Here is a 13018-nt window from a genome sequence, read left to right as displayed (position 1 = left end):
CTACTTCCTAAGTGTCATAGCCGGGAAAAAAGATTTCTTGAGTTCTAGAATTATTTCTTTTTTATTAGAACTAATTTCTCTGTGTAACCGAGACACTGGATTCCTTATCCATCATTCCTAAATGGAAGTAGTTATTTTTCCCCTAGCTACTTATTCACTTGGTTTCTTACAACTTTGCAGGAAGGGCATGTTTATAGTAGTCATTCTGAACTTACAGATACCAAAAAAATCTGCTCAAGAGAAAGCTAAAGTGACTATTTTTTTTTTAAAGATTTTATTTGTTTATTTGACAGAGAGAGATCACAAGTAGACGGAGAGGAAGGCAGAGAGAGAGAGAGAGAGGGAAGCAGGCTTCTTGCTGAGCAGAGAGCCCGATGCGGGACTCGATCCCAGGACCCTGAGATCATGACCTGAGCCGAAGGCAGCGGCTTAACCCACTGAGCCACCCAGGCGCCCCTAAAGTGACTATTTTAATGTCCGATCAAGTCAATTTCAAAACAAAGAATATCACTAGGGATAAAGAGGATTTCTTTGTAATGATAAAAGTGTTAGAGCAAGAGGACATCTAAATACTAAGTGTTTATGAATACTAAGTGATTATGCCCCTAATTACAACTTCAAACTGTATGAGACAAACTGCTAGAACCACCAGGAAAAATCCTTGTAGGTAAATAAATCCACAATTATAGTTGGAGATCTCCGCATTCCTCTCTCAGTAATTGATGGAACAGGTAGACAGTAAATCAGAAAGGATATGTAAGACTTGAATAACACTGTCAACCAACTTGACCTATTCAGTGCTTGTAGAACACATCACCCAACAACAGCAGAAAACACATTTGTTTTCAAGAGCGGGTAAAACATTTACCTAGATAGACCTTATTGTATGCTATAAAACAAGTCTTAATACTTTCTGAAGGATTCACATTATACAAATTATGTTCTCTATCCACAAGGGAATTAAGCTAGGAATTTAATAATACCTTCCAACAAAATTTCCCAATATATGTAATCTAACATATTTCTGAATAATCCATTAGGTCAAAGAAAAAAGGCAAAAGGAAATTAGAAAGTATTTTGAACATAACACAGTGTAACATTTATGGGATGCTCTTGTGGGGTAAGCCTCTGCCTACTGCTCAGGTCATGATCTCAGGGTCCTGGGCTTGAGCCCCACATTGGGCTCTCTGCTCAGCAGGGAGCCTGCTTCCCCCCACTCTCTCTGCCTGCCTCTCTGCCTACTTGTGATCTCTCTCTCTCTGTCAAATAAATAAATAAAATATATTTTTTTTAAAAGGCAAATTTATAGCACTAAATTCCTGTATTAGAAAAGAAGAAATGTCTCAAATTTATAACGTAACCTCTGCCTTAAACGCTAGAAAAAGAAGAGTAATGAAACCCAAAGTGAGCAGAAGAAAGAAAATAAAAAAGGTCAGAGATGAAATCACTGAAATGGAAAATAGGAAAACAGTAGAGGAAATTAGTAGAACCAAAAGCGGCCCTTTGAGAAGATCTATAAAATTGAAAAATTGCTCTCCAAACTGATAGGTAATAATCAAAACAAACAAAAACCCCAATATCCGAAATTAAAGAAATGACAACACTACAAATTATAAAGGTACTAAAATAATGGAATACTGTGAAAAACCTTATTGCAATAAATTGGACAACTTAGATAAAATGGACAGTTACTTAAAACATACAAACTACCAAAACTCTTTGAAGAAGAAATAAACTGAATGGCTTGAATGTACTAAAGAAATCAAATATTTAGTTTAAAAACTTTCAACAAAGAAAACTCCATAGCCGAATGGCTTCTCTCTTAATTCTACCAGATGTTGAAGGAGAAATAATACCATTTCTACATAAAATCTTAAAAATTGGAGAGGAGGGAGTACTTTCCAACCTAATTTATAAGACCAGCATTCTTCTGATAACACTACAAATAGAGACTCCTACAAACACAGGCAAAAACAATTTTAAGCATTTAAAAGAATTTTAGCAAATCAGATCCAACAATATGTAAAAAGGATGTTATGACCATGTGGTGTTTATCCCAGTAGTATAAGATAGGTTTCAATTCAAACCCAACCAATGTAATTCACCATTTCAATATCCTTTTAAAAAGAACACCTATATGATAATTACAGCATTTTAAGAAATTATATGAGGAAGTCCACTGTCCATTTTTGATAAAAATGCTCAGCAAACTAGGAAAAGAAAAGAACTTTATCAACTTGATAAAGGACATATGTTAAAAAAAAAAAAAGGAAGATTACATAATACCTAGTGGCAAAAGACTGAATGTTTCTTTTTTTTTTTTTTAAGATTTTATTTATTTATTTGTCAGAGAGAGTGAGCACAGGCAGACAGAGAGGCAGGCAGAGGCAGAGGGAGAAGCAGGCTCCCTGCTGAGCAAGGAGCCTGATGTGGGACTCGATCCCAGGACCCTGGGATCATGACCTGAGCCCAAGGCAGCTGCTTAACCAACTGAGCCACCCAGGCATCCCTGAATGTTTCTATAATGTAAGAATCAAAACATAGATGTCCACTCCTACCACTTCTGTTCAACATTGTAGTGGAGAGTCCAGCCATACAATAAGACAAGAAAAATCAAAGGCATCCAGATTGGAAAAGAAAGAGTAAAAGCTATTTACTGATGACTTGGTCCTCTATATAGAAATCCTGTAGAATCTACCAAAAAACAAAACAAAACAAAACAAAACAAAACAAACAAACAACAAAAAAAACTTACAGAAACTAGTAACCTGAAAACTAAGTTCAGCAAAGTTGTAGAATACGAGATTGACCAATGGGCACAAATCAATTGTATTTCTGTATTTTGACAACAAACTATCAAAAACTGAAAATTTAAAAATACCTTTTATAACAGCATTAAAAATGTGAAATACTTAGGAATAAACTGACAAAAGATGTGCAAGTCTGGAACATACAAAACATTGTGAGGGAAATTAAAGAAATGAATAAATCAAAAGATAGACCATATTCGTGGAATAGAAGATTAAATCTTTTTAGGATGTCTTTTCTCTCATTGAACACTACATCAAAAAAACTGATGATGTACTATGTATTGGCTAACTGAATTAAAAAAAAAAAAAGAGATGTCAGTTCACCCCAACCTGATTTATAGATTCAAACTAATCACAAAATTGTAACAGACTGGGACGCCTGGGTGGCTCAGTTGGTTGGACGACTGCCTTCGGCTCAGGTCATGATCCTGGAGTCCCGGGATCGAGTCCCGCATCGGGCTCCCAGCTCCACGGGGAGTCTGCTTCTCTCTCTGACCTTCTCCTAGCTCATGCTCTCTCTCACTGTCTCTCTCTCAAATGAATAAATAAAATCTTTAAAAAAAAAAATTGTAACAGACTGTTTTAGAAATTGACAAGCCACTTTAAAGGTCTTGTGGAAATGTAAAAAACTAGAATAGCTAAAATACTTTGAAAAAGAGTAATAAAGTTGGAGGACTAGCACAACCTATTTCAGGGTTTGGTGTAAAGTTCCAAATAATTAAGGTAATGTGGTATTGATGTAAGGATAGATCCATGGAACCGAACAGATCTGTACATTTATGGCCAATTGATTTCTTTGAACTTTTTATTTTCAGAGAATTGTAGATTCACATGCAGCTATAAGTGATAATACAGAGAGCACTTTGTACACTTTATCCAAGTTTCCTTCAATGGTAACATCTTCCAAAATTGTAGTATAATATCACAACCAGGATTCTGACATTGATAAGAATCAAGATAATATTTCTATTAAAGTCACACCCACTTCCCCCTTGTCCTTACTACCTTCTTTAAAGTCACACCCACTTCCCTCTTGTCCTTAGAACCTTCTTAATTTCTGGCAACCAAAAATTTGCCATTTCTGTAATATAATTTTGAAACTGTTCCATAAATTGATTCATATAGTATATAATCTTTTTAGATTGGCTTTTTCTACTAGCTGTAATTCTCTGGAGATGCACTCAGGTTGCTGCACATTTCAGTAGTTTGTTTCTTTTCATCATTGAATAGTGTTTAAGTCCATGATCCTTTTTGAGTTGATTTTTATTTAAGATGAGAGACTCAAGCCAGGTTTTGGTCTTTGCTTAAAAATAACCAACAGTTCTAGCACTCTGTTGGAAAGCTATCTTTCCTCCATTGAATTTCTCTTGCATTTTTGCCAAATATCAGTTGGTCATATTTGTGTGGGTTTGTTTCTTTCTTCTATTCCATTGATCGTTGTGTCTTTTCTTCCACCACTGCCACACAGTCTTGATTAACATAGCTATATAATAAGTCTTAAAATTGAATATGCTGATTCTTCTCACTTTATTCTTATCCAGAGTTGTTTCAACTATTCTTTATTCTTTCCATATAAATTTTAGAATAATGTCTATATCTACAAAGAAATCTTGTTAAGATTTTGTTAAGAATTGCATTAGGGGCACCTGGGTGGCTCGGTGGGTTAAAGCCTCTGCCTTCGGCTCCGTTCATGATCCCAGGGTCCTGGGATCGAGCTCTGCATCTGGCTCTCTGCTCAGCAGGGAGCCTGCTTCCTCCTCTCTCTCTCTCTCTCTCTCTGCCTGCCTCTCTGTCTACTTGTGATCTCTATCTGTCAAATAAATAAATAAAATCTTTAAAAAAAGAATTGCATTAAAAATGTATATCAATTTAGGGAGAATTGACATCTCTACTATGTTGTCTTCCCATCCATGAACATGATCTGTCTCTCCATTTATTTAGATCTTTGATTTCTTTACTCAGCATTGTGTCATTTTCAGCATAAAATCCTGTACATGTTTTATTAGTTTTATACTTATAAATATTTCTTTTTAAAAATACTTATAAATGGTGTATTCTGAATTTTATTGTCTCTGTTTATTACTAGGCTATTTTGACTTTTGTTGTCTCTGTGTTTATAACTAGTATATAGAAATGCAGTTCTTTTGTCTATGTTTATACTAAGAGTTTTTTGTAGATTCCTTGGGATTTTCTATGTAAACCAACATATAATCTGCAAATAGGAGTGGTTTTATTTATTTCCTTTTGACTTGTAAGTCTCTTTTTTCTTGTTTTTTTTGTTTTTTTGGTTTTTGTTTTGTTTTGTTTTGTTTTTTTGCTCTATTACCATACCTCGAGCTTACAGCACTGTGTTGAGAAAGAGTGGTGAGAGAAGACATTCTTACCTGGATTCTAATCCTAGAGGACAAAAGCGTTTATACTTTCACCATTATGTATAATGTTAGCATTAACTTTTATGTAGTCACTCTTTATCAAGTTGAGAAAGATACTCTCTATTCCTGTTTTTTCTCAGAGTATTTATTGTGGAATAGTTGTCAGATTTTTGCCAAAAGCATTTTTCTGCATTGATCAGTATGATATTATGATTTCTCCTTAGCTTGTAAATATGGTAGATTATATTATTGATTTTTGAAAACTGAACCAGTCGTGCACCCCTGAGTTCTATTTGCTAATATTTGTTAAGGATTTTTCCATCTATATTCATGAAACATGTTGGCCTATAGTTTTCTTGTTTTGTACTATATTAGTCTGACTTTGGTATCAGAGTAACAGTGACATAGAATATTGCGATTTCATTCTCTTCTTTTTTTTTTTTTTTGAAAGATTGAATAAGATTTGTATAAGAGTGGTGTTAATTTTTCTTTAAATGTTTGGTGAACTTCTTCAGTGAAGTTCTCTGGACCTGAAGATTTCTTTTTAGAAGTTTTTAAATTACAAATTCAATTTCCTCAGTAGTTAAAGGGTTATTGAAATATTCTGTTTCATGTGAAATAAGTTGTAGCAGTTTGTTTTTTGAGAAAGGGGTCCATGTTGTCTAAGTTGTCGGATTTATTTCAGTTATCCTTCTGATGTATACAGGTCCACGCTGATATCCCTTTTATTATTCCTGACACTGTTAATTTGTGTCTTTTTTTTTTTTTCTTTCACATTTTGCTAGAGACTTGTCAGCTTATTGACCCAGCTCCTTTTCTTATTCTTTTTCTCTATTTTTTTTCTGTCTTCAATTTCATTTATTCTTGTGCTTATTATTTTCTTCCTTCTACTTGCTTTATGTTTATTTAGCTTTCTCCCCCTACGTTCTTGAGATTCAAGCTTATGTATTATTAATTTGAGACTTTTCTTCATTTCTCTTGTAAGCATTTAGTGCTGTAAATTTTCCTGTCAGCACAGCTTTACTGTGTTACACAAATTTTGATATATTTCACTTTCATTCACTTCAGTGTGTTTTGTTTTCCTTGAGACTTCTTTGCCCAGTGGATTACTTGAAGGTGTTGTTTTTTCCCAAGTGTTTGGAAATTTTCCTATTATCTTTCTTTTACTGATTTCTTATTTGAATCCATTATGGACAGAGACTTAACTTTGTATATGTTCAGTTCTTTTAAGTTTGTTAAGATTTGCTTTATGACCAAGGGTATAGTCTGTCTTGGTCTATGTGCTATAGGCACTTGGGAAAAAAAGGTATAGTCTACCTTTGTTGGGTGGAGTGTTTTTAAAATATCATTTAGATTCTGTTGATCGATGGTATTGTGGAGTTTTTCCTCTATTCTTGCTTACTTTGTGTATGGTATCAATTAATTGTTGAGAGAGACAGAGATGTTGAAATCTCTACCATCATAGATTTGCCTGTTCTCTCCTTTCAGGTCTATCAGTTTTTGCTTCATGTATTTTTAGCTCTGTTATTTGGTGCATACACATTTAGGATATGTCTTGTTAGTGAGTCGAAACTTTTATCTTTATATTATGCCTCTTTGTTTTGAAGTCTGTTTTATCTGCTATTAATATAGCTACTCTAGCTTTTCTTTGATAATGTTTGACATATTTCTATCCTTTTACTTTGGGTGTCTATATCATTTTATTTGAGGTGGGAGTCTTGTAAACACTGTGGATGGATGGATCATATTTTTCAATCCACTCTGCCAATTTCTTTTAATCGGTATCTTTTTTTTACATTAATTATTTATATGTTAGGGCTAATCCTGCCATTTTATTATTTGTTTTCTTTTGACTCTCTCTGTTTTTCATTCTTATTTTTTTCATTCTTGTTTTTTTTTTTCCCCTGCCTTCTATGGGTTACTTGAATATCTTTTAGAATTATCTCTAGTGCTTTGATTTAGCTACAGTGTCACTTGAACACTTGTAAAATTGCATTTTGATTTATCTGTAGTATCTTTGGCTTTGTCCATAGTGGGTTTTTTTTTTTAATGGGAAATACAAGTCCATAGTGTTTTTAAATTTTTCTGTGGTGTTTTATGTAACAATTTTTGGTGGCTCCTCTAAGTATTATGTATACAAAATTAATCACCGTCTACTGGTATTGTCATCTTACCAATTCAAGTGAAGGGTAGAAACCATGCCTCCTTTTATGTCCCTTTACCCTCTCCCCTTTTTAATACTGTTGTCCTAATTATGTTTTCTACATACATTTAGAACCATATGAGGCAATAGTTCTAGTTTTTGTTTCCACCATCAAACATAATTTAGGAACTCAAGAGAAGGAAAGCCTATTGTACTCAGGTTTTTGATTACTGTGTTCTTTCTTCTCAATGTTCCAGCATTTCTTCTTTTTTCAATTCCTTCCCATTTAGAGAACTTCCTTTAGTCATGCTTTTTTTTTTAATATTTTATTTATTTATTTAACAGAGAGAGAGAGAGAGATCACAAGTAGGCAGAGAGGCAGGCAGAGAGAGAGGGGGAAGCAGGCTCCCCGCTGAGCAGAGAGCCGGATGTGGGGCTCGATCCCAGGACCCTGAGATCATGACCTGAGCTGAAGGCAGAGGCTTTAACCCACTGAGCCACCCAGGTGCCCCTTTAGTCATTCTTTTAGGGTCTGTCTGCTGGTAACACATTCTTTTATTTTTCCTTATCTGAGTGTGTCCTGATTTCTCTTTCATTCTTGAAGAATATTTTTACCGGATAGAGGATTCCAGGTTGACATTTCCTTCAGCACTTAAAAAATGCTGTGCCACTTAACTTCTGGCTTCCGTGCTTTCTAATAAGAAATCTGCTTCTATTCTAATTGTTTCACTCACATAAGTAATGTATTATTTTTCTCTTTCAAGATTTTTTTTTTTTTCATTTGTTTTCAAAGGTTAAATTGTCATAAAGCTTGATATGGATTTCTTTGGTTTTACCCTGTTTCGGGTTTACTCAGCATCTTGAGTCTGTAAGTTTATGTCCCTTGCCAAACTTGGGAAGTTCTCAGCTATTACTTTTTATGCCCTTCCTTCTTTATACTCTCCTTCCAGGACTGCAAGGGACATAAATATTGTGTCTTCTGTTACTGTCCCCCAGATTCCTCAGTCTCTTTTCTTTAAGCCTGTTTCCTTTCCATTGCTCAGATTGGGTGATTTCTGTTGTTTTGTTCTTCCGTTCACTGATATTTTTCTTCAGTGCTTTGCATTCTGCTATTGAGCCCATCCACTGAGTATTTTAATTCCACTTATTATATTTTTAGTTCTAAAATTTCTGTTTTGTTCCTCTTTGGATTTATAGTTTCTTTGGGGCTTTCATATTTTTTCATTTGTTTCCAGCATCTCATTATAGTTCATAGAAACATTTTTATAACAGCTGCTTTAAAATCTTTTTGGATTATTTTAATACCGCTCTCATTATGGTGTTGCATATTCATTGTTTCATTTTTTATTCAATTTGAGATCTTCCTGCTTCTTGACTTGTTGAGTTCTTTTCAGCTCAAACTTGGGCATTGTTCTGTTGTATTATGCATCTCTGACTTTTCTTAAACCTTCTCTTTTATCTGATTTTCTCTGGTATGACCACAGAAGGAAAAGTGGGGATACCACCTTGTGACTGCCAGGAGGAGACAGAAGTTCTGTTTCCCCACTCAGGTTCCACAAATACTCAGAGTGGCATGACTTCTTGTTACTGCTGGGTGGAGGTAGGAGTTCCAGCTCCCTGTTGAGGTATCCCATTGTGGGAGTGGTCTTGTTACCACTGACTGATGATGAAGGCCCTGACTTTCATGAGATACTTCACTGTAGATGGAAGGGATCCCTCATTACTACTGGGTGGCAGCAGAAGTCAGAGCTTCCTTAGTGGTCTCCGTTGACACTATTAGTGGAGCTGTCTTTACTGGCCTGTGGAGATGAAAGTTCTGGCCACCCACTTAGACTTCTCAGGCTGGGGAATTGAGGGGCCTTATCACAGCTTTACAAGGGTAGAATGTCTAGGTTTCCCATCTAGCATCTGCTGACATGGGTGGGGGTGGTGCCTATTTTTTCTGTGATGTTTGACTTCAGAAAGGGCTACCTGTTCCTGGGCTGTCCCTGTTTTGGTCCTTTGGGTAAGGAAATCGGGCTCCCGTTAGGGCATTTTGGTGTGCCTGTTGACATTGCCGGGTTGCCTGCTTCTTGCACTGCTGGTCGGGGCTATAGGAAGCGAGAATTCCAGGGAACTCACTACTCGGTCCTTCTCGGGCTTTCAGGATCCTTAGCCGGTCTGTCTTATTTCTACTTTTCAGTTTTTTATGTTTGTTTTTATGATGTCAACTTTTTAGTTGAACTTACTGGGAGAAATAGAAAAAAATACACTTACTTCATCTTCCCAGAAGCAGAAGTCTAAATGATTTTTTTTTTTTTGCTGCTCAGCTGATTTTTTGACAAAGGTGAAATAAGGTGCAAAATATTACATATGCCACTGTATTTATATACCATATAAAATACCATATATCCATCTTTCAAAAGAGAGAAAAACTTGGGACTTATATGTAACTATTTTACATAAGTGACTGTATATGCATATTTGGTTATTAGAGAGCAAGCTTAGAAGAAAACACACCAGACTAGATCTGTTGTTGTTGTCCTGGGATTCTAACATCATGATCCTAGAATCCCATGATGCTAAGTTTGTTTGAAAAAGAAAATTTTAAAAAGCTGTATTCAAGGGGCACCTGGCTGGCTGAGTCAGTAGAGCATGAGAGATCAACCCTCTTGATGTCAGGGTTGTGAGTTCACCCCCCATGTTGAGCATGGCGTCTACTAGGAAGGAAGGAAGGAAGGTAGGAAGAAAGGAAGAAGGAAAAAGAGGGAGACAGAAAGGAAGGAAGAAAGGAAAGGAAGAAAGGAAGGAAGAAGGAAGAGAAAATCTGTATCTGATTGTATTGTTTTGCTTTTTAAGGCCTGAAGTGCTGCCCACCAAATTGTTGACATTGATTTGCTATGGAAATTAATGGTGGAGTGCATGAATTTTTTTACTGAATGTACCTAGCAGTGATAGAAATTTTTCTAAAAAAGCATATAATAGTTTTTACAAGCTTCTTAATAAATAAAAATAATTAAGGACCTTGAGTGTATTAAACTAAGTAAAATAGGTCAGAGAAAGATAAACATTGTATGATTTCACCTATATGTGAAGTCTAAAAAATAAACAAAAAAGCCAAGCTAGAAGACACAGAGAAGAGATTTGTGGTTGTTAGAGGCAGTTGATAACGGTAATCAAAATGTGTAAACTTCCAGTTACAAAGTAAATCATGGGGATGTAATGTACTGCATGTTGACTATAGTTAATAGTACCGTACTGTATATTTCAAAGTTGCTAGGAGAAGAGATCTTTAAGTCCTCATCACAAGAAAAAAAAATTGGGGGTAACTGTGTAACATGGTGATAGATGTTAACTATACTTACAGTGATTATTTTGCAGTATATACAAATACCAAATTATTATGTTATACACCTGAAAGGAATAAAATGATATATGTCCATTATACCTCAATTTTTTAAAAAAAACTACCAGGAAAGGAAAAGTTGTTACAAGAAAAGTGCAATATCCTAACCAATGAAGTTCATCAGCCAACAACCAAAATAAAAAAAATGTATACACACCATATTAGTATGTAGATTCATGGTATCCTGATTCTTTCCCCTTAACACACAGGAGTAAATGAAGAAGAGGAGAAGAAAAAAGCAAAAAGCAAAGAGAAAATCAAGTTGAAAAAAAAAAGGAAAAGGTATTTTTTAACATCCTTGTTTTTTAAAAGCAGGACTGTGAATCCAGGATGGATTATAAAATTTTATTTTTATAAAATGTGTTGTTCATTTAATTTGACACTAATTTTTTTTATGAGAATTAGATATTCAGTTGTTTCAGTACAATAACAAAGTCAGGAATCAAAAAATGTTGATACCTAGCCACCTTAAATTTTTTTTTTTTTGGAGCAAATTAAGGTATAAATAAATAATAGCCACCCTCCCTTCTTTTATGTGATCTAGAATTTTGATTTTAAAACATCAGCCAGGCTTTTAATTGGATGATATCTAAGTTCTTTACATATATATTTTGTCCTCATATATATGAAGTTGGAGCTTAAATATTTGTATTCTCAAAATATCATTGTCATGGCTACAACATTAAGTTACTAATAGGATTTATATACTCACTAATGATGCTGAAAATTCCTTCAGGTCTTTCAACAACCCTCATCAGCCACCTGCGAATTTTTAGTATCAACTCAGACAGGGCCTGAAATTAAATGAACTTTTCTAGACATACTTAACAGAGATTTTGCCACATCTGCCATAAATAGAATTATTGTGTACAAGTATAACACCTTATCTTAGAAATGAGAATCCAGGACCAAAAAGCCAAAGAAAAATGTACAGGCAAAGAAGCTCTAGTCAGAATCCATAGGTCAAGCAGGGTCTTTAAAATAGGAAAACAGGGGCGCCTGGGTGGCTCAGTGGGTTAAGCCTCTGCCTTCAGCTCGGGACATGATCTCAGGGTCCTGGGATCGAGCTCTGCATCAGGCTCTCTGCTCAGTGGGGAGCCTGCTTCTACCTCTCTCTCTGCCTGCCTCTCTGCCTACTTGTGATTTCTCTCTCTCCATCAAATAAATAAAATCTTAAAAAAAAAAAAATAGGAAAACAGACAAGAGTTGACAGTAATGGAGTTGAAGAGGGAACAAGAGAATCCATGAGAAAATTGGCCAAGGAAACACCCAGAAGTCCAAGTAAGACAGACAAGATGGAGAAGAGAGTACAGCATCACAGAAACAAGGGAAAACTCAGATTTCCTACACAGGATTCATGAGTCACTCTACAGACCCAACCTTAGAGTCTCAGACACTAATTTTTTTCCCTTCTGTATGTCTCTGTTGGGTTTTCTTAGCTTGGGCTTTAACTTTTAATCATTAGATCACTCAACTATTTCTTGAGATGTCTTTTTTAATTTTAAATTGACTCAGTTTCTGTCTTTTCACACAGTTTGGGACAGATTATTGTATACCTGTTTATATAAGATCTTAAGAGGTGACTTCTCTATTTTTTGTTACTTTTCTTTTTTTCTCATAGTAGAGGAAGGAATTTTATAGTTTTCCCCCCTATTTTTTTTATTAGAGCAATATTAGAAAAAAAGAATAATGCTTAGTCATTCTCATTCATTTGTACTCATTCAAACACATCTTTTTTGTAACCAGTGAAAATTACTTTGGATTGCAGGTCCTCAGCTGTGTCATTCTGCATCTAGAAGATTCAAGTATTCTAACTTGAGAAATCAAAAGAATTAACAAAAGTGCTTTTATTTTGCTAATTTTCAGCTTTCACCCATTAATACCGAGGTACAATTATAGCCCTTTTTATATAACTGCCTCTTTCTGTAGCTCTTTTAAGAGACCCTGCTAACAAGTTATTGCATACATGCATGAATTGTATGTATAATAAAGGCTTGGTAAATGACGCTTTGCTTACCTTGTAAGATTTTGAAGGGTATGACAGGATGAAAAACTGAAAATCACAGAAAAATCATTCTATCTTTACTGAGTTTAAAACTTATTATTAGAGTTGAGCAGAATTACTCATCAGTTTCTGTGGCCAAGGAGCAAAAATTCCAAAGTCAGTACTTGAAGAGAATACAAATATATAAAGCACATTTTGAGTTTCTTTGTTTATACCTCACCTTGCTCCAAGAATGATTTAAGGCAGTTAAAATCCCATTTAAATTTTACCTATCTGCCATAAATGCAATTATCAGTCAGTATG

The 13018-nt window shown here is 35.0% G+C and overlaps 1 protein-coding gene across 3 annotated transcripts in view; it reads left to right on the top strand.

The window, feature by feature from the left end:
- SREK1IP1 (SREK1 interacting protein 1) overlaps positions 1-13018 on the top strand; it is a 63507-nt gene that overhangs the window by 34120 nt on the left and 16369 nt on the right. Inside the window, exon 4 of one of the 3 annotated variants that reach the window (XM_047728919.1) lies at positions 10920-10992. The exons of the other annotated variants lie outside the window; for them this stretch is intronic. Within the exon in view, the coding sequence (XP_047584875.1) occupies positions 10920-10992 (73 nt within the window). The remainder of the gene's footprint in view (positions 1-10919; positions 10993-13018) is intronic. 3 annotated transcript variants of the gene reach the window in all.

This window comes from Lutra lutra, chromosome 5, assembly GCF_902655055.1.
Source record: "Lutra lutra chromosome 5, mLutLut1.2, whole genome shotgun sequence".
NCBI lineage: Eukaryota > Metazoa > Chordata > Mammalia > Carnivora > Mustelidae > Lutra > Lutra lutra.
Note: the sequence above shows the minus strand (reverse complement) of the source record. Positions and strands in the feature narration are given on the sequence as shown.